The sequence below is a fragment of the Pipistrellus kuhlii genome, unplaced genomic scaffold (genome assembly GCF_014108245.1).
Source record: "Pipistrellus kuhlii isolate mPipKuh1 unplaced genomic scaffold, mPipKuh1.p scaffold_m20_p_9, whole genome shotgun sequence".
In the NCBI taxonomy this organism is placed as follows: domain Eukaryota; kingdom Metazoa; phylum Chordata; class Mammalia; order Chiroptera; family Vespertilionidae; genus Pipistrellus; species Pipistrellus kuhlii.
The window spans coordinates 24,291,147-24,312,710 of NW_023425595.1; the positions used below are offsets into that span (position 1 = coordinate 24,291,147).

At 39.6% G+C, this 21,564-nt stretch overlaps 1 protein-coding gene across 6 annotated transcripts in view; it reads left to right on the top strand.

Moving 5' to 3' along the window:
• Positions 1–21,354, top strand: part of RRAS2 (RAS related 2) — a 72,634-nt gene extending 51,280 nt beyond the window's left edge. For 5 of the 6 annotated variants that reach the window (XM_036426483.2, XM_036426485.2, XM_036426484.2 and 2 more), the window contains exons 2-6: positions 4,258–4,345; positions 6,053–6,155; positions 6,400–6,508; positions 18,061–18,179; positions 20,527–21,354. In XM_036426483.2, coding sequence (XP_036282376.1) covers positions 4,258–4,345; positions 6,053–6,155; positions 6,400–6,508; positions 18,061–18,179; positions 20,527–20,614 — 507 coding nt within the window. In that variant the 3' untranslated portion in view covers positions 20,615–21,354. Of the gene's footprint in view, positions 1–1,470; positions 1,490–4,257; positions 4,346–6,052; positions 6,156–6,399; positions 6,509–18,060; positions 18,180–20,526 lie in introns of those variants that run through there. The other variant, XM_045578171.1, reaches the window with a different exon arrangement.
• Positions 21,355–21,564: the final 210 nt, after the last annotated feature.

Genomic DNA, 21,564 nt, shown 5'->3' on the forward strand with positions numbered 1-21,564 from the left:
TTAAACAACTAAAATGTTATGTCTTTAGGGTGGGAGGTGATGATTATGTTTGTTACCTGCACATGATGAATGCTCATTTTAGGCATATTCTGAACTGTGTCTTACTAGAATTATGAAGGGGAAAGAGAGTCTCTGATTTTGTGACAGCCATGTCCAGAGTGATGTTGTTGTTGAACCCCAGGGGCTCGCCACTTGGGGTGTTCTATTCAAGAAGGAGGCATAGTTGTCACAAGGTAGTTTGATTTACTTGCAGCAAGAAAATGAAACAGGATTTATATCCAAAGCTGTCTTGCCCAGATCTTGAGACCTTGACCTAACAGTGTTCTCAGGGTGGATCTCTCTGAGGCAAGAAGATGCTTTTCAGTAAGGACGACTCTTTAAAATCTACATGTAGTCAGACGACGATGGGCTCTACAGACAACTTTTGAAAACAGGACACAAGTAGATGAAATGAGGACCTACATATCCAGAAATTCCCAAATTAAGTTGTCTAAAAAATTAATGTGAGTGTAATTAAGTGCTTGCCAGTGTTAGTAAAGTGGCAAACTTTTTAGAACATTAAGATTGTTTCAGGAACTAAGACATCCAAAGAAAACATGAAACTTCCACAGCCACTAAATTTATTTTAATGGCCCTCAAAGTTGCTTAAACTCAAGTCTCCTAAAAGTGTTAACGTTTTAATTTGGTTTCACAATGCAGAAAGAACCCATCGCATTGAAAGAACTCTAGCTATTATGCATGACCTGGACATTTGAAAAGTATCCTACATAATAAAAGGCTAACATGCAAATAGACCGAACAGTGGAACGACCTGTTGCTATGATGCACACTGACCACCAGGGGGCAGATGCTCAACACAGGAGCTGCCCCTTGGTGATCAGTGTGCTCCCATAGAGGGAGTACTGCTCAGCCAGAAGCCGGGCTCATGGCTAACCAGCACAGCGGCAGTGGCAGGAACCTCTCACGTCTCTGCAGCAGTGCTAAGGACCCCTGGGGGATGTCTGCTTGCCTGTTTATGTCCGTTCAGCATCTGCCCCCTGGTGGTCAATGCGCATTATAGCAACCGGTTGTTCCACTGCTGGCAGGTGGGCATCCCCAGAGAGGTCTCAGACTGTGAGAAGGTGCAGGCTAGGCTGAGGGACCCAGCCCCAACAAGTGCAAGAATGTTGTGCACTGGGCCTCTAGTAGTTAATATTTGTTCATTATGTTTTTAGAAAAAGTGGGAAGGACAGTGGGCACTTTTTAGCACATTTAGGCTTAAACTGGGAATACTCAATGAAATTCAGGTTTATGAGATGAAAGCATGGCAAGAGGTATTAGATTGCTGTGGAGAAACATGTTTCAGGAAACATCTTAAAAATATATAAACAGTGTGCTTTATCCAACTTGCTTGGCGAAAGGCTGCAGTTTTAAGTTGTTTATCGTAGTCGGTACAAAGAAGATTGTTGCCAGTTGTATTTACTATCTGAAGAGCTGTGGGTGCCAAGAAGTGAGTTCAGGATTGTTTTTGATACCTGTTTATTTTTAAATGGGGAATGGTTTCTACTCTAAGCTGCTCCTGTTGGTAAATGTTTCTTTTACAGACTTTGTTTAATAAATTATGCATTTAAGTGCAACCATCAACTGGGGAGTAGGGTTATGTATACTGAATTCTATGATTAAAGTTAATCCTAAAATATACCTGTGGAAAGAATCCCCCAAAATGAAATAAATATGTGAAGTCGTGGTAGCAAGCAGATTATTGTTCTCACCCTTTCTACCTGCCCTCCTCAAACCAGGGGTTTCTTTACTGTCCTGTCAGAGTGCCTGTGTCTGCGTAGCTTTTTGGAGTTTGCATAGGTCACCATACCCAAGGCTGTCACTTAACGTGGTGTCCCTGGAGCCAAGCAGGTCCTGCTGCCAAGAACCTTTACCTGAACAATGGTTCTTAGCGTTAAACTGCCTTCCTCCAAGTCATTCCCTCAGACTTTGTAATGAGCCAGAGGGAAGGGAGTGAAGGAGATAGCAGAACAGGGTGATGTCAGTGTCCTAGTTAGTGCTCTTCTGTAAGAATGGGGAACTAAGACTCTCTCAGATTCTTGTGGTTGCTGTTGTTTTTAAAACATTAAAAAAAAAACAAAAAAAAACCACACACACAGTGAAATATAATACACAGACACTTAATTGGTTCACTAAGATGCTTCCCTTCTGAGTGCTACCTGAACTGTGCTTTCTGCTAGTGATGATTTCAGAGGATAACAATTGGGAGGCTTTGCTAACGGAAGAGGGAAATTGAAATTAAGATGACAACAAGAATATGGGTAAAAGAGTAAGTTGAGATCCCTATAAATGAAAGAATCCTGAAGTCATGTTTCTTATAATACTAGTGGCCTGTGCAGAAATTCATGCATGGAGGGGGGTTCCCTTCAGCCCAGCCTGCACCCTCTCCAATTGGGGATCGCTTTTGGGGGGGGATGTCTGACTGCGGGGATAGGGCCTAAACCAACAGTCGGACATCCCTCTCACAATCTGAGACTGCTAGCTCCTAACTGCTCACCTGCTGCCTGCCTGATTGCCCCTAACTATCTCTGCCTGCCTGCCTAATCACCCCTAACTGCCCTCTCCAGCTGGCCTGATCTTGCCCCCCCAACTGCCTCCCCTGTCAACCTGGTTGCACCCAACTTTCCTCCCCTGCCAGCCTGATCTTGCCCCCATGTACCCTCCTCTGCAGGCCTTCTCTTGTCCCAAATGGCCCTCCTCTGCTGGCCAATTTGGTTATGATTAGTCGGATTCTATGCCAGTAGGACAAAAGCTCTGCCTTGCTTTTACCAGTTTGGCTCAGTGGGTAGAGTGTTGACCTGTGGACTGAAGGCTCCCAGGTTCGATTCCAGACAAGGGCATGTACCTTGGGTTTTGGGCCCATCCTCAGTAGGAGATGTGCAAGAGCCGGCTGATCGATTTTCTTAACTCTCTATCCCTCTTCCTTCCTCTCTCTAAAAAATCAATAAAATATATATTGTAAAACAAAACAAAACAAAACAAAACAAAAAACAAGCCTCTGCTTCCTAGGCAGCCATTGGCTACTCACAGTAACCAGATTTGGTTCTGATTGGTCGGTTTCTTTGCCAGTCAGCATCAAGAGCTCTGCCTCCTAGACAGCCATTGGTTCTTCACAGCACCCACATTTGGTTCTGATTGGTTGGTTCCTATGCCAGTCAATGTCAAAAGCTCTGCCTCCTAGACAGCCATTGGTTCCTCACAGCATCCACATTTGGTTCTGATTAGTTGGTTCCTATGCCAGTCAATGTCAAAAGCTCTGCCTACTAGAAGGCCATTGGTTCTTTACAGCATCAGATTTGGTTCTGATTGGTCAGTTCCTATGTCAATCAACTTCAAAAGCTCTGCCTCTTAGGCAGCCATTAGTTCTTCACAGCACCCACATTTGGTTCTGATTGGTTTGTTCCTATGTCAACGTCAAAAGCTCTGCCTCCTAGGCAGCCATTCACTCTTCAAAGCACCCAGATTCTGTTTTGTCAGTTCCTATGCCAGTCAGCATCTCTGGGCCTATCAATGGGGCTGATCAGCAGCCCCAGTGGAGGCCTGGAGAGACATGGAGGCCTGACTGCTGGCTGGACTGGGAGAGAAAGAGAAAGGCAAGTAATTGATCAAAAGCTACCACAAAGGCAACAGATCAGTCCCTGCTTTTCTCTTCGGGCCTCTCTCCGGCCCTGATTCGCAGCCTCATCAGCAGTGTTGGAGCACCGCACCTGCAGTGGAAGCAGTTACGACCCAGGGTTTTTGTACATTAGGATACAAAGCTGGTGAAAAGACAAAGACAGGGCATGAGAAAAGAAGCGGGACATGCAGTCTTCCAGGCCTCTCTTTGTTGTTGCCATTTGTTTCAAACTACTCAATACTTTGTTCTTAGGACTGATGCTTACCATCGGATTGCAAATAAACCTGAATTTTAAATTACTGTGTTTTCTTAGTTTTTCTTGAGAGCTAAATTCTTAGGTGTATATATAAGTCAATTATGAAAACAACCTGCAGATATTTTATAGTCTTCTTGCATATTTCAGATGTTAAAATTCAGATACTTACAGTATTTTTTTCTCCATTTGAAAGCTGCTTCATTTAATGGGGAATTGATGTAGTAGAGATAAGCTTTAATACAATGACAATATTTTGATTAATTCTGGATATGTGGGATTTGATAAAGTTACATTGGTACTTGCTTAGGCAGACATGAATTTTAAAACAATGTAATTTTTCTTACAGTCCTATTTTGTGACGGATTATGATCCAACCATCGAGGATTCCTACACAAAGCAGTGCGTGATAGATGACAGAGCGGCCCGGCTAGATAGTAAGTAGTCTTCCTTTACTTGATAGTTCACATATCCCATTTTTTTAAAAATATATATTGTATTGATTTTTTACAAAGAGGAAGAGAGAGGGATAGAGAGTTTGAGAAAGAATTATCGACCAGCTGCCTCCTGCACACCTCCTACTGGGGATGTGCCAGCAGCCAAGGTACATGCCCTTGACCGGAATCGAACCCGGGACCTTTCAGTCCGCGGGCCGACGCTCTATCCACTGAGCCAAACCGGTTTCAGCACATATCCCATTTTTAATAACTAAGCTCTGATGTTTTTCTAGGTTAAATACAGTAGAAATATTAGATAATCTTACACATAAGCCTATCTTTTTAAAATTTTAATTGATAAATCTGCACATTGGGTAATTTAAATATTCCTCAGTAAATGGAAGGTAAAACAGCACCTGGATTGATCTTGTTCTGGGAAAACTAGTCCTCTAGCATTATAACTCGAAGTTGTGTTTATTGGGCTATTTGGGAAAACCGTGAGGTTTCAGCTCTTCTTAGTTTTAGTAAAAAGAATTTAGCTTCCATGGCCTAAAAAGGCTTTATTAGGCCATTGCTAGAAGAGAAGAAAAAAAAAAAAACAAAGGCCAGTCTTGAGGCATGAAGCCTACTCTACCAGCAGCATGGCTCGGAGGGAAAGATAGTAGTCATCCGGAGGTTTGCAAGCAGTTAATACTTTAAGTGTGGGGGAGAAAGATGTAAGTCATTCTGAAAAGGGTTTCCATTTCCTGTAGACCAAGGGGATGGGAGAAAGTGGAGTGGGCTAGTTCTGGGATAGGCCCAAAGAGTCCAAGGAAGAGGCGTCGGCTCCCGTGGATTAGCGGTGGACAGCAGATTCAGATATTCATGTGTAAATAAGAAGTGGGGGCTCCTGGCATTCTGTGGCACACAGCTCTTCTCTCTTTTGGATAATCGTGGAAATAGCCACCTGGAAATTAACCCTAAATCCCAGGAGATACACGGGAAGATGAGCAGTCTTTTGTCAGTCTGGGTCTACAGCTATCAGCAGATGTCTGTCTCTCTCACTCTCTGGCTGCTGTAATTTTAATTCAGAACATCCAAGGATTTTCTTTTTCTTGTTCTACCTTTTTGTGAAGCTTAAACTAGGTGAAGTAAATAAAGAAGAGGTTCAATAATTGTTAACTTGCTTAGAATTTATAGCACAAAGGCTTTAGCAAATACTGTGTTTTGCTTGGCTAACACTTCACCTCTGCACAAAAGAAAGCCCTGTCCCTTTGACTAGTACAGTCCTTTCACAGAGCTGAAGAAAAGCATTAGCACCTGCACTTGAAGTATGGTATTTGGGGTGTAAAGCAGAGTTTCCTTTTTGAATTTATAGGTTTCTTTTCCAGTTCTTTCCATGGAGGAGATAAACATTCAAATGAATTCAGAGGTTATCTGACTCCCAAGATGTATTTGATATTTTTAACCTTGTATAATTGGTATGTTAATATATTCTAACTGCAAAATCAACCTGTGCTGATGAAGGTAATCCTGAAACTGGCTGCCATTAGAATATATTTGTCTTTCGTATTGATAATAAAGTCTGAAGAGGAGAAGAATTCCATTTCTTTATCACACTAAGTATGGCATGCTCTGAAAGACTCATATTAATTGGACCTGCCTTTGTGGGAGGCAATTTATACATTGAAAACATGGACACAGTTACAGTTGTTGCTTTTTCTTTAGTTCTAGATACAGCAGGACAAGAAGAGTTTGGAGCTATGAGAGAACAGTACATGCGAACTGGCGAGGGTTTCCTGCTGGTCTTTTCAGTCACAGATAGAGGCAGGTTTGTACCAGTGTTAAAATGGAGATCTCTCTTCAGTCTAGAACAGCAGTCGCTAACTGGTGGTTTGCGGACCACTGCTGGGTGGTCCGAAGGTCCAAAAGGTTGGTGACCGCTGGTCTACACCCCTGTTTTATTGGATTTGGATTTTCTGGGTTTTAGAAAGAAAATGAAATAGAGTATTAAATGGGACAAGGGACATATGCTGCCCCTTGGCCAAATTGATTAATTGCTTTTCTTTTTTTAGTTTTGAAGAAATCTATAAGTTTCAAAGACAGATTCTCAGAGTAAAGGATCGTGATGAGTTTCCAATGATTTTAATCGGTAACAAAGCAGATCTGGATCATCAGAGACAGGTGAGAAGGAATTTTGCATTTGGAAAACCAGTTGTTTCTATGTAAGTGAGTGGATGTATTTAATGCAACAATTGAAAGTGCCATGATAAAACAAAAAACTGTGCTGTTTGACATAATACACTGTTTATACTAGTAGAAGTCACAATAGGTAAGAAATAAAAAGGTAGTAGATTTGGGGAAATTAAATTTCCACATTTTTTGCGCAGAACTTTAGTGGACTGTATAAACCTGCAATATTTGTACCAGCTCCAGTTCACATGTTATAATTTCTTGGGTAACATCCAAACTCTAATTTAGTTAGACAATTTTAAAGTTACTCCGAAAGGCCTAATTTACCCATTATTAGCGCTAAATTACTTCCATGTAGAGAATGGATTTGATTTAAATGACAGGATTTGATTTTTTTTCTAAGTCACATTAGTGACCAAATTTTCTGTTAATTTTTCACATTGGCCAGCTCTACCACCAGTAATCAGCAAGAAAAGAGTATTTTCAGTATTTAGTTGCAGGCTGGTTTATACTAACTTAATTCTTTTTTTTTTTTAATTATCTTTATTGATTGAGATATTACATATGTGTCCTTATCCCCCCTTGGGCCCCCAAATTCTCCCCCTCCCCCCGCTGATGCTCTTAACCCCCCTGGTGTCTGTGCCCATTGGTTATGCTTATATGCATGCACACAAGTCCTTTGGTTGATCTCACCCCCTTACCCCCACCCTCCCATGCCTTCCCTCTGAGGTTTGATGGTCTGGTTGATGCTTCTCTGTCTCTGGATCTGTTTTTGTTCATCAGCTTATGTTCATTATATTCCACAGATGAGTGAGATCATGTGATATTTATCTTTCTCCAACTGACTTATTTCACTTAGCATAATGTTTTCCAGATACATCATACTGTTGCAAATGGTAGGAGTTACTTCCTTTTTTACAGCAGCATATTATTCCATTGTGTAGACATACCAATGTTTTAATCCACTCATCCGCTGATGGGCAATCAGGCTGTTTCCAAATCTTAACTATAGTAAATTGTGCTGCTATAAATATAGGGGTGCATATATGCTTTCTGATTGGTGTTTCTGGTTTCTTGGGATATATTCCTAGAAGTGGGATTACTGGGTCAAATGGGAGTTCCATTTTTAATTTTTTGAGGAAACAATGTTCTCCACAGTGGCTGTACTAGTCTGCATTCCCACCAGCAGTGCACGAGGGTTCCCTTTTCTCTGCATCCTCTCCAGCACTTGTCATTTGTTGATTTGTTGATAGTAGCAATTCTGACAGGTGTGACATGGCACCTCATTGTTGTTTTGATTAGCATTTCTCAGATGATTAGTGACTTTGACCATGTTTTCATATGTCTCTTGTCCTTCTGTATGTCCTTTTTCAAAAAGTATCTATTTAGGGCCCTAGCCGGTTTGGCTCAGTGGATAGAACATCAGCCTGCGTACTGAAGGGTCCCAGGTTTAATTCTGGCCAAAGACACATGCCTGGGGTTGCAGCCTCAATCCCTAGTTAGGTGCGTGCAGAAAGCATCGGATCAATGATTCTCTCTCATCATTGATGTTTCTAACTCTCCCTCTCCCTTCCTCTCTAAAATCAATTAAAAATATATTTTTTAAAAAAGTATTTATATCCGTTGCCTATTTTTAAAAAATATATATTTTATTGATTTTTTACAGAGAGAAAGAGAGAGGGATAGAGAGTTGGAAACATCGATGAGAGAGAATCATCGATCAGATGTCAACTGCACACCTCCTACTGGGGATGTGCCCGCAACCAAGGTACATGCCCTTGACCAGAATCAACCTGGGACCTTTTAGTCCGCAGGCCGACGCTCTATCCACTGAGCCAAACCGGTTTCAGCCGTTGCCTATCTTTTGGTTGGGTTATCTTCCTTTTGTTAAGTTATGTGAGTTCCCTGTAAATGTTGGAGATTAAACCCTTTTTGGAGATAGTATTGGCAAATATGTTCTCCCATGTAGTGGGCTTTTTTGTTGTTTTGTTGATGGTTTCTTTTGCTGTGCAGAACCTTCTTATTTTGATGTAGTTTTATTTGATTATTTTTGCATGTATCTGTCCAGTTTTTTCAACACCATTTATTGAAGAGACTGTCTTGATTCATTGTGTACTCTTGCCTCCTTTATCAGATATTAATTGAGCATAATGGCTTGGGTCGATTTCTGGGTTCTCTGTTCTGTTCCATTGGTCTATATGTCTGTTCTTATGCCAATACCAGGCAGTTTTGAGAACAGTGGCTTGGTAATATAGCTTGATCTCTACTTTCTCATTCTTAAACTTACAACACTTTCTTCTTCCTATCAGTTTGTATGAGTGATATTTTTCTGTTTCACTGACAAGTTCCTACATGTTCTGACCTCCACATGAACTAACCTCAGTGCACATGTGTCCCAACAATTCTCCCTTCCCCCACTTACATGGATAAACTCTTCACCTCTGTATAACCAGCCCCTCCGTAGCACTGAGTCCCTTTCCTTCTCACCAGCTCATGGGCACCACTCCAGTAATTGTTTCATTCAAGTTGCCCCATTTCTCTCTTACATGGTCATTCCCATTAGCATACAGCATGCTATAATCTTTAAAACAAAAAGGAATTATAACAAATACTGGTTCTTAATCTGACGTTTCTCTTCAAGTACTTTTTTTGCTTCTTTCTCAACAGCAAAACTCCTAAAAAGCATTGTACACTTGCTCCCTCTGCTTTCTTTCCTGCCATTCTTGCTGGCGCTGATTTCTGGCATGCAGTGCCCTAGTCAAGGTCACTATTTGCACAGATGTCAGTGACATTTGACACAATTGCTCACATTCTCCTTTTTGAAACACTGTTTACTGGGACACCATTCCCTCCCCTTCCTCTCTCCTCTGCAGTGGCCTTTGTTGACTCCTCCCCATCTTACCTTACTAGGGTGTCTTAGGGCCCAGGGATGTATAAGGACAAACATGCCTCCCAGCCTCGAGGGCCATACTCAGCTACATTTGAAATTGAAATGTTATATTTTTTAAGTTTCTTCACAATTAAAGGTGATGTTCTGTAATGTCTTGGCACCCTTAATTGCTCTACCAACTGAACCTGGACAGGCCCTAGGAAATCTTCTCCCTCCCCCCTCCCCTCACTTTAGAAATGCTTACATTTTGGTCATCTCCAGGTTCTTAGTCAGTCACCAGTCAGACTTGCTCATAGTTGTTGACCTAGCTCATTCATTTCTGCCTTTGTCTTAGACTCGATCCTTTGGACTTTCTCTAGCTTCTAGCCTATTTTCTCTTTGCTAGCAAATGCCCGTTCCCTTGTTCTCTGAGTGTGTGCTCAGCCTTGGGCTTCCTGCCACTGGCCCCTGAGCTAAACCCATCAGGGAGGGGAGATTAGCCAGAAGAAGTTTCCTTTGGCTTCTGTATCTTCGTAGACTTGTTCTTTCATCTATTCAAAATTTATTGAACTCTTTTTCCAGATACTGACAACAGAGCAGTAGGAAAAAACAAAACCACAGAAGTTTATAAAAAGAGATTTATAGAATTTTAATGCAAGTTAGTTAGCATTACCACATTCCTGGTTCCTTACAGAAGCATTGATCACTTTGTTTATCCTGTCAAAAGTGAAGGGATAACATAGGTAACTGGTTGGCTTGCTCTCGCTAAAATATAAGAGTAGGTAAATAAGACAGCATATGGTCTCAGGCTGTGGACTTTATGAACATACGATTTCAAGTTCCTTGTCCTTCAGACTGCTCTGTCTAGGATGCACTGTTGTGAGCCCCTTTTTTCCTCCCTGGTTGCCTTATTTTGTCCCTTTCTTTGCTACTTCCCCATTAAGTGTTTAATTTTTAGTGGCCTGCGTCAATTCCCAGTAAGGGGCATGCAGGAGGCTGCTGATTGTTTCTCTCTCTCGCCCTCACCCTTCCTCTCTCTCGAAAAATGAGTAACAAAATTTTTAAAATATTTATTAAAAAACATACAAAGGAACTTATTACACTTATAATGATAGATACCTAAATGTGTCAACTCCTCCTACTTGTCAGTACCTGGACCACAGAGTGCTCCTGCCACTTCCCAGGAAAAAGAACCCACCCCCTCTAACAATAGAGCAAGGGTCCTCTACCTTACCTGTTTGTGCCTTGACTGCATCTCAAAGGTTTGTCAACTGTTGACTTAAAGTATGTGCATTGAGGGCCTCAATCTCCACCTGTTGGTTTTGTCCATGCTTTATCCTTAGCACATAGAACAAAGATGTAAATATTTGCTGAATGAATGAATGAATCAGCATCAGCATCAGCGAATCAAGATGTGGTATTAATGTAATGACTCTTTCTACGTAATAGGTTTGAAAAACAAGTTTTGCCTCTGTAAACTTAGGTTATTCATTAACTACCCACATCCCTAAATAAGTATTACAAGTGCTATGGTCTCTACCATTTAAACTCAGTTTGTTTTAATGAAGTTGCTCTCATCATTCCCATTTTACTCTTTTCTATTTAGAAACGTACAATATTATATAAGTTCATATTATTGTGGATTTCTGCTACTATATATTGTGCCTTGGAATAATCTCCCTGGAGGTTGCATTGGATTCACTTCAGTTGTTTAAAACAAAACTTTTCTAGGTAGAGCTCAGATGTACCAAATCAGAATATCCAGGGTATAAGGCTGGGTATTTGGCATCTTTATTAAACTCTCTGAGGGATCTCTAACTAAGAAAGCCTTGTTTTGAGCCTTCAAGCTTCTGTCGATTTCTGGCTTCCCAGTGCTGTGGCTTCGCTTTGTTTCATGTGATGTTCATTTTCTTTGTGTTGGTGGTAGCAGTGTCGTTCCCACTTAGTTAAAATTAGGCCAAGTGACCTCGAGCGTTCTTGACCAGAAATGTGGTTGTACAAACTTTGCTGACCTTAATTCCTGGAAGATAGTGGTGTGAGACCATGCTTTAAAAATAAATAAATTAAGCACATACACAGTCTTAGCAGTGGGATTGTTTTATCATCTACTAGACCATTAATTTGTTAATTTTCTTACTGTCTATAAAGACAGGTCATTTGCTATTCCCCTCTAACTGAATTACATTATGCAGGGAAGATAAGGCAGACACCTTTTTGAAGAATAATTGAGCAGAAAGACAAATAGAAAATTCTTAAGGGCACATATTTTCCTTTCCCAGTCAAATTTATATTAATAAAGTAAGTTGTTGAGATGAACTTGTCTCAAATATGTATTTTTATTTTTCTCCTTAAACCATCCTTTCTTTTATTTCCAGGTGTACTTACTTGATTGGTCATATTCATTAACATAAGTTTATTTAGTTAACTACTTTGCACTCTTCTAGACTCTAGATTTACAAAGACAAGTATTCCTTATTCCCTAGCTACAAAGAACACAATGGCAGGAGAACAGCAAACCTAAACCAAAGATTATAGTGTAGTATAGTGTGTTAACACTTATTATAAGCCACGGTGGGGTGTGACGAGAGTTCTGGCAGGCTATTCTAAAACAGCATCAACACTAAGGAGAAATTGCTGATTGCTTCAGTCTTAAAGTATTAGTAAGAAACAAATTAAGGGTATAGAGTTGGGAGGTCTCTCCCAGAGAGAAGAAACAGAATTTGTGACAACATGGGGGTATTTTTATAGGAAGGAATTTACCATGTCAGTTTTTTTTCTTAAAGGACATTTAAAAAATATTTTTTCTAAATTCTTGGCTTCATGAAACTTTCTTACTTGGTTTCCTTACTTGTTAATTGATTGTTTGATATGATTGCTTTATATTTCAAAACCATATGTCTTATGGTACATATGCTATTTTGAAGAGAGGAAGGGTAAATTTAAAAATTATGTAAACTTGAAACCAGCCTGCCACCCTTTTGGAACACAGCAGGGTATAAAGTGTTATGAAGTACTTGTTAGATGTATATGCATTAATGTCATAACCTAATGGTATTTCATTGAGGTTGCTAAATTTTGGGAATATAATTTATTAAATTGGGAAAACAAACTACCTGACAAGATTAGAGAGAACAATTCCTTGAGCTCAGATAGGGTCAGAAATAATTCATAATATGATCGGCCAGAGTGGAAAACCTTATAATTCTTGGAGTATTGAATAGTGTTTTGTTTCACTTGTGGGGCAGAATTAGACTAAATGCTGTTCTAGCACTGTATAACAAAAAAGGATCAAACTTCCAAAATAACTGAATCTCAAAAGAAGGCTCAGAACATTTGTAGGAATACAAACTGTCCAGAACTTAGTTGGTCAAAGTCCCATACCCAACCATTCACTCAAAAATTACTAGGCATGTAAAGGAGCAGGAAAATATGACTCATAACGGGGAAAAAAATTATGAATAGAAACAGATCTAGAAATGACACAGAATTAGTGAATACAAATATTAAAACATATTCCTGTGTTAAAGAAGCTAGAGAATAGACTGAATATGTTAACTGTAGACATAGAAGATGTATAAAGATCAAAATAGAACTTCCAGAAATTAGATCTACAATGTCTGTGATTAACAGTAGAAATAAAGGATGAAAATTTTCTAAATTTGATGAAAACCATAAACTTGTATATCTAAGAAGCTCAGCAAACCATGAGCACAAGAAGTATGAAGAAAATGACAACAAGGCATATTATCATGAAATTGTTTAAAACTCTTGATAAAGAGAGAATCTGAAAAATGACAAGAGGAGTAAAGATAAAGATGTGACCAGTCATCATAGTTTCTCCTGGGAAACAATGCAAACTAGACTGGAGTGGCCCAACGTCTTTGAAGTACTGAGAGAAAAAACTGTTGCCTAGAATTCAGTACCCACTAAACATTCATTTCAAAAATTAAGGTGGAAAAAAAATAAAAAAGACTTTACCCAGGTATACAAAAGGTGAAAGAATTCATTACCAGCTGACCTGCATTATAAGAAATGTAAAAGGAGAAATTATACCAAATGGAAATCTGGATCTATACAAAGAAATGAAGAGTACCAAAAATGGTAATTATGTGGGTAAATATAAATTACTTTTATTGTTATTTAAATCTCTTTAAAACATAATTGGATGTTTAAAGCAAGAATAATAACAATGTATTGTGAGGTAAAAGGTAATAAAAAAAAGGCAGAAGGGAGAAACATACTCATTTTGTAATAAGGTTCTTAAAACTACACATGAAGTGGTATAATGTAATTTGAATTAGATTGCGATGAATGAAATAAAATGTGTATTATAGACTCTAAAACAATCATTAAAATACCATAATAAGTATACAGCTCATTAATCAACATAGGACATAATATGGAATCACTAAAAAAATATAGTTAATCCACAGCAAGGCAGAAAAAGGAAAAGTTGGACAAAGAAAAAATAGGATGGACAGGAAACAAATTTCAAGGTGACTCAACAATAACATTAAATGTAAATAGTGTGAACACCTCAATTGAAAGACAGAATTGAATTGTCAGGTTGGATAAACAAATCAAGACACTACCAGAAATGTACTTTAAATGTGAAGACACAATTAGGTTAAAAATAAAAGGTTGGGCTAAAATATACCATGCTAACACTAATGAAAAAACATTTGGTCCTGATCAATGTGGCTCAGTTGGTTGAGCATCATCCTGTGCACCAAAAAGTCGCCAGTTTAGTTCCTGGTCAGGGCATACGTATGAGTTCCCTTGTTGGGGGGCATGCAGGAAGTAATTGATCGATGTTTTTTTTCTCACATTGATGTTTGTCTCTCTCTCTCTCTCTCTCTCTCTCTCTCTCTCTCTCACTCCTCTCTTTCTAAAAAATCAATAAAAACATTTAAAAAAATTAGTTGAAATGGCTCTATAAATATCAAAATAGATTTTATGGAAAAGAATATTACCAGGAATAAAGAGGATTGTGTCATCATGATAAAGAGGTTAATCATCAAGAGAACATGACAGTCCTAAATATTCATGTACCTAATAGCAGCTTCAAAATTCTTGAAGCAAAAATTGAAAGAACTACAAAGAGAAATGGACATATTTATACTAATAGTCAGAAATTTCAGCACCCCTCTTTTAATAATTGACCGAGGATGCAGAAAAAGAATCAATAGCGATATGTATATATATCTTGAACACCATTCTCAAACAACTTATCCTAATTGACATTTAATGAACACTGCACTTAACAGTAGAAGAATGCACATTCTTTTGAAATGAGAGTGGATCATAGAACAAATCTCAATAAATTTAAAGGATTTCTAATGAGACAACATGTTTTGTTTTAATTCCATAGTGAAATTAAATTGGAAATAAAAAAATATCTAGGTAATCTCTAATTATGGGGAAACTACATACTTCTAATCTTTGATACAAAAAAAAAATACCACCCAAAGGGAAATTACAAAGCATTATAAACTGAATGAAAATTAAAACAACATATCAAAATTTGTGGGAGCTACTGAAGAAGTATATAAAGAAGTTTATAGGACTAAATGCTTTTATTAGGAAAGAAAGGTCTCAATGCAGTGACTTCTACCTTAAAAACTAAAAGAAAAAGTAAGTTAAACTCATACTAATCAGAATTGAAACAATAAAGGTAAGAATGGAAAGCAATGAAATAGAAAACACGGGAAAAAACCCCAAACTGATTTTTAGAAGATCAGTGACAAATACGGCTAGAATGGTAAAAAGGAAAAAAGACACAAATTATCAACATCAGTAATGGGAAAGACACCATCACTTCAGATTTTATAGATATATAAATATTTAAGAAATAATGAAGAAATACCATAAACAACTACACTAATAAACTGATAACTTTATACATATTAGATGAAACAGACATATTGCTTGGAAGGTGCAAATTACCAAAGCTCACTCAAGAAAAAATGATCTGAGCAGTACTGTATGGATAAAATAAATTTAATTTAGTGTAAGAACCTTCCCTCAAATAAAACAACAAACCTAGATGGGACCTTTAGTGAATTATATAGAACCAATTTTGCTGAAACTGTTCCAGAAAATTGAAGAAGAGAGAATTCTGTCCCACTCATCATATGAAGCAACATTGTTCTGATACTAAAACCAGACAAAGATGTAAGAAAACTACAACCAACATCTCTCATGAACTTAAATGTAAAATGGTAACAAATTGAATTCAACAATATATGGAAAAGACAATGAATCATCCCTTAAGTGGGGGATGCAATATTGATTTGAAATGTGGAAATGATTAATATAATTTACCATATCAACAAACTAAAAAAGAAAAAATCATATGATCTCAATAGACACAGAAAACAACATTCGGCAAAATCCAATTTTCATTCCTGATGAAAACACTTTGCAAATGGAATAGTGAGGACCTTGGTTAGCTTGATGACAAAGGACATCTCATGTCGATTAGCATAAGGTGTTTTGATAGTGTGGCTCAGGCCATCTATTCACTACTGATTTTCTTTCTCCTTGCTCAGTCAATTATTGAGAGAGGGATGCTGAAATCTCTGCTGTTATCTATAATAAAAACCTGGGTGGTCCTTGCACGATGCCCTCACATCACAAGATGGCCGCCCCCACATTGTCACAAGATGGCCCACAGGGGAGGGCAGTTGTGGACAATCAGGTCAGCAGGGGAGGGCAGTTGGGGCAAACAGGCCAGCAGGGGAGGGCATTTGGGGGCGATCGGGACGGCAGGGGACGCAGGGGATGATCGGGCCAGCAGGGGAGCAGTTAGGCATCAGTAAGGCTGGCAAGGGAGTGGTTAGGGGGTGATCAGGCTGGCAGGCAGAAGTGATTAGGGGCAATCAGGCAGGCAGGCAAGTAGTTAGGAGCCAGCAGTCCTGGATTGTGAGAGGGATGTCCCAGATTGGAGAGGGTTCAGGCTGGGCTGAGGAACAAATTTCATGCGCCAGGCCTCTAGTCCTATATAATAAAAGTCTAATATGCTAAGTGTTTGACCGTTCATCCAACCGTTTGACCAGTCGTTATGATGCTCACTGATTACCAGGTGTCAGATGCTCCAACCAGTAGGTTAGCTTGCTGCTGGGGTCCGGCCAATCATGACTGGGAGAGGTGGGCTGGACACGCCCTGGAGTCCCCCTGTGGTCCCTTCCCAGCCTTGATTGTGCCCTGGTGGGTTCCTCAGCCTTACCCTGTGCTCTCTCCCAATCTGGACCCCTCGGGGTACATCTGAGAGCCAGTTCTGGGCCGATCCCTGCAGGCCAGGCTGAGGGACCCAACCAGTGCACGAACCTGTGCACCAGGCCTCGAGTAGATACATAAAACCCTACCTGCAACAAATAGCACATGTAATGGTGAAAGGTCAGATGCTTTGGCACTATGATCAGAAACAAGTCAGGAGTATCCCTCACACCACAGATGTCATTGTACTGGCGGTTCTAGGCAGTGAGCTAAGGCCAGAAAAAAAAGAAAGAAAAGGCATCCACGTCAGAAAGGAAGCAATAAAACTTCTTATTAGCAAAGGACATAAGCTGTTTATGTAGAAAGGCTAATACCAAAGAACACCTAGAGAAATGAGGTTAGCGTGTTTCCAGGGTGTAGCACAAATACATAGAAGTTATGATCTTATTTTTGTAGAGAAAAAGGTATGTCATTGAAAAGGGAGAAGAATGTAGTTCCCTATGGATGACAGGCTCCTAATCTTTTCTTTTTTCCCGTATCTTTTTTTCTAACTTTTCTACAAGTGTTCACTTTTGTGATAGTGACAGCAATAAAGTCTTTTTTCAAAAACATACCTTTTCAGCCCCACTATATAAATGTAAATGTTATATGGTTTAATAATTTTGGGCAAATATCACTGGTCTGACCTTTTACATTTAAAATAGATAAGGTATTTACTTAGTTCAGTTAATGTTTCCTTATTCTGGCCTACCTGTCCTCAGCTCCGGCACCCTTCCTTGCCTGCCTTCCTTTCCCTCCTAATGTAAGAAAGGCATTGCAGAGGCTCGTGGTCGTATTCATCGTTCATTTTCCCACCTGTTTGTGGAGCATCTCCTATGGACCGGTACTGGGAAGTGCAGAAGTGAAAAAGACCCCAAGCCGCCTGAGGCTTGTCCTCCTCCCCATTGCTCACCTCTGGTCCTTTTCTTTCTTGGTTTGCTGAATCCAGCCAATCTTAGCTGCTTTCTGTTCCTGGAACTTGGAAAGCACATTCCCCACTGCGGCCCTTGCTCCAGGGTGCTCTTTCCTCTGTCAGGGATACCTCCTCACCCCACCTGCAGCTAGCTCCGTATTTTTTATTTAGTTCTTAAGTGTCACTTCCTCAGGGCGGCTCTCCCTGACCAGCCGGACAGGGTTACAGATTCTCATAGCATCTTGGCCTTTACCTTCCCAGACTTATCACTCTTGTGTTTAATACTTTCTGAGTAACCTCTAGACTGAAGTCGTGCTCCTTGTCACAGACGTGGGCTCCTGTGTTCTGCCGAGCTGGGCTTCAGTGTGTGCTGAGCTGTTAAGTCCTTTTGTGACAGACCAGCTTGGCCTCTGGGTGGATTAGCAGTGCAGCCGTGGCTGAGGGTTAGATGGAGCGGATCTCACTGTTAACACAGTACCTCATACACTACTCTTGGAATTACAGGTAACTCAGGAAGAAGGGCAGCAGTTAGCACGACAGCTGAAGGTTACTTACATGGAGGCATCTGCAAAGATTAGGATGAATGTAGATCAAGCTTTCCATGAACTTGTCCGGGTTATAAGGTAAGCAAGATATATTCTAGAAATTTGTTTTAATTTACTGAGTTTGACAGGTAATCACACCATGCTTTTCAAAACCGTTAACGGGGTGGGTACCATTAAATTTTTTTTAGTAAGAAGGGAAATTGTATGTAGAAATGATTCTGATTTGGGGATTAATACACATGTCCTAAGAATTTTAATTAGGTCCATTTTATATTCTAGGTATTTTCTACATATGAACCCTAACTTAATTAAATTGAAGTAGAGAGGCCACATAGGAATATTGAAAAGAATCTATGCAATTTCCCAAGGTAGTGGTGTGAGGATAGTGATGACGGCAGCTGGCATTTAAGGGTAGTTCCTGGCAGATGCTGGGTTAAGTGCTTTACGTGTATTATTATATTTAATCCTCACCACAATCCTGTAAGTCAAATACTTTCATTTATCCCCGCTTTCAGATGGGGAGACAGGTGCAGAGAGGTTAACTAACTTGTTCAAAGTTTGGGCATATTAAATGGCAGAACTGGGACTTGAATCCACAGCTCTGAGTCCAGACTGTGCCCTTAGCTTTGCTTCTTACCCAGCTCCTCCCAGCAAAGAGTAATAGGCAAGTGATAGATACTGAGTGTCCCCATGGGTCACAGAGTGTAATCGAGACTACAAAGAGTCTTTCTGTTAGCTGGCCCCCGTGGTTCACAAAGTGTTAATGGGTTCCAGGAAGCTTAGGTGCTGGGTGAAGTCCACTGGAGTTTCTGTATATGTTAGTGTGTGAGAAGAGATTGAGGTACTTTCTTGAGCAGGGTTTGATTTGGTGATTTTGAGTCTGTGGCTGGCCCCTACTACACACCCCCCCTCGCTAGATCTACTGGGTTCTGCTAGTTCGATAGTTTGACAGGTCTGTGGAGTGGGCTCAGGTTAATTGTGTATCTACCAGTAAGCTGACTTGATATCTGAACTTCTCGTAATTTTTAGCCCTTGCCTGAGCGTTGTCTGTGGAGGACAGGCGGTGAGGTAAAGGTTATATTTTTTTTTTACTAGTTTGTTAAAAATCTGAGGCCTGTTATTTTTTAATGAATACAGAGTCTAGATTGTGAGAGGAAAGATTTCTGGAGATGGATAGTGGTGATAGTTATATAACATGAATTTTTTAAAAAAATATATTTTTATTGATTTTTTACAGAGAGGAAGAGAGAGGGATAGAGAGTTAGAAACATCGATGAGAGAGAGATATCGATCAGCTGCCTCTTGCACACCCCCTACTGGGGATGTGCCCGCAACCAGGGTACATGCCCTTGACCGGAATCGAACCCAGGGCCTTGCAGTCCACAGGCCGACGCTCTATCCACTGAGCCAAACTGGTTTCAGCAGTATAATATGAATATTTTTAAATGCCATTGAACTGGACACTTAAAAATGGATAAGATGGTAAATTTTATGTCATATGTATTGTAACGTACAGAGAGATGAATTAGTCCTTAAAAATAATTTTTACCGCCTTTTTTGAAAAATTTTGTCTTTGGATTTGATCCTCAGAATCTGTCTATATCCATCCATCCCTCAGGAGTGAGGAGAGGGTAGGGCAGGCTTTCTAATGGTAGGTTCTATTAGGCATATAAACGCTACACAGCCCTAACTGGTTTTGCTGAGTGGTTAGAGTGTCAGCCCTCAGACTGATAGGTCTTGGGTTCGATTCTGGTCAAGGGCACATTCTTTGGTTGCAGGCTCAATCCGTGGCCCAGTTGGGGTGCGTGCAGAAGGCAGCCAATCGATGTATCGATATCACATTGATGTCTCTCTCTCTCTCTCTCTTTCTTCCCCACCTTTCCACTTGTTAAAAATCAATGAAAAAATATCCTTGGTGAGGAATGAAACAATAACTAAGCATAACATGATCTTTAATCCTCATAACAACTGTAAAAGGTGAATTTTTATTATTCCCTTCTAAAACATGGAGGTTCAGAGAGGTCAACTAGCTTGTCTAATACTGATTAGTAGCTAGTAGGACTTGGATAGGAACATGGATAAATACCTCATAAGGGTAATTTTATACTGTGCTGTAGTGATGCATACTTATTTTAAGAATACCTTGGGGTCATGGAACTTTAATTTGTGAAGAGAATTTAGAGGCACTGGGTTCAGCATCTCACCCATTAATGAAGAAGCTTGGACAGCCTGGTATGCTGGTACTAAAGTATTTGTGGGCACTGCTCCCCCCAAGTTTTGCTTTCCTTCCCTAGGTGAAATTTAGCATTGAAAAGCATGTGCACATTCCCTAGATTTAACAAAAAATAACCTGCATTTGTAATATATTACGAAGAAGGCATATGTAGATTTTATAGACTTATAGGTAGATTTTTCTGTCTTACAGGAAATTTCAGGAGCAGGAATGTCCTCCCTCACCAGAGCCAACGCGGAAAGAAAAAGACAAGAAAGGCTGCCATTGTGTCATTTTCTAAGAATCCCTTCAGTTATAGCTGCCAACTGCCAGGAAAGCCCTCGCCTTCTCTCCTTACGGTGACGGCACGATGGTACCTTTCAAGCCTTAGACCAGTGACCACGGCGGGGGCCTCTGACCACGAAGCTGGCTGACTACTTCTGGGGGGCCGACCCCATGGCAGTCTCAAGACAGATGGAAAGGAAACACTAAGGCTGCTTCAAAAGTTTTCTGATTATTTCAAAAGATATAACTGTATAAACAGACACATTCTTTTTAAGGGCTTACATTTTAATAGGGATGAATCAGATTTGGAACCTAAGCTGTTTGCCAAGCTGAAATCATGGGTTTTGAAATAACTTTTAACGTCTGGAATCATATTGCCTACTGTTAATCTAAATAGAAGCATAGGGAGTTTTTTGTTTTTTTTTTTAATGTGAATTTTTGCCTCTCTCTAAAACTTCTTATGTCACCTTTAGTTACCTTAAATACACTGAATCGAATCCTCAAAAGTGAGACATCTCAGACCTGTACTAATGCTATAGTCTTTGTTTTCCAGTGGCCAAAATACCAAAATGCCTATTGTATTTATAAATTAAAAACTGCTTTAAAAAGCCTTTATTATTACTCCTGCTCTTAAAGATGATTCTGTGTGGCCAAATATTTGGACTCCTGGACTAAGGCATTTCAGTGGTCTTGGTTTTCTAATTTCACTCTTTTCACAACCATGTTCAGAGTAAAAATAAAGAATTTATGTGTGTCTTCCTTTGTAAGTATTTCTGGATAAGGGGGTTCAAAAAAACTAAAACTGTTTTTGTTGTAATATAAAATAAGGAATTGATCTTTCCAGGGTCAGAGATGATTAATGTTTTTGCTATATACTTTTATACATTATTTTCTTATCAAACTAGTTAACAAGTATTTTTATATGTTTGTAAGCAATTATGCTTTCACAGCATATCTTGTGCATAT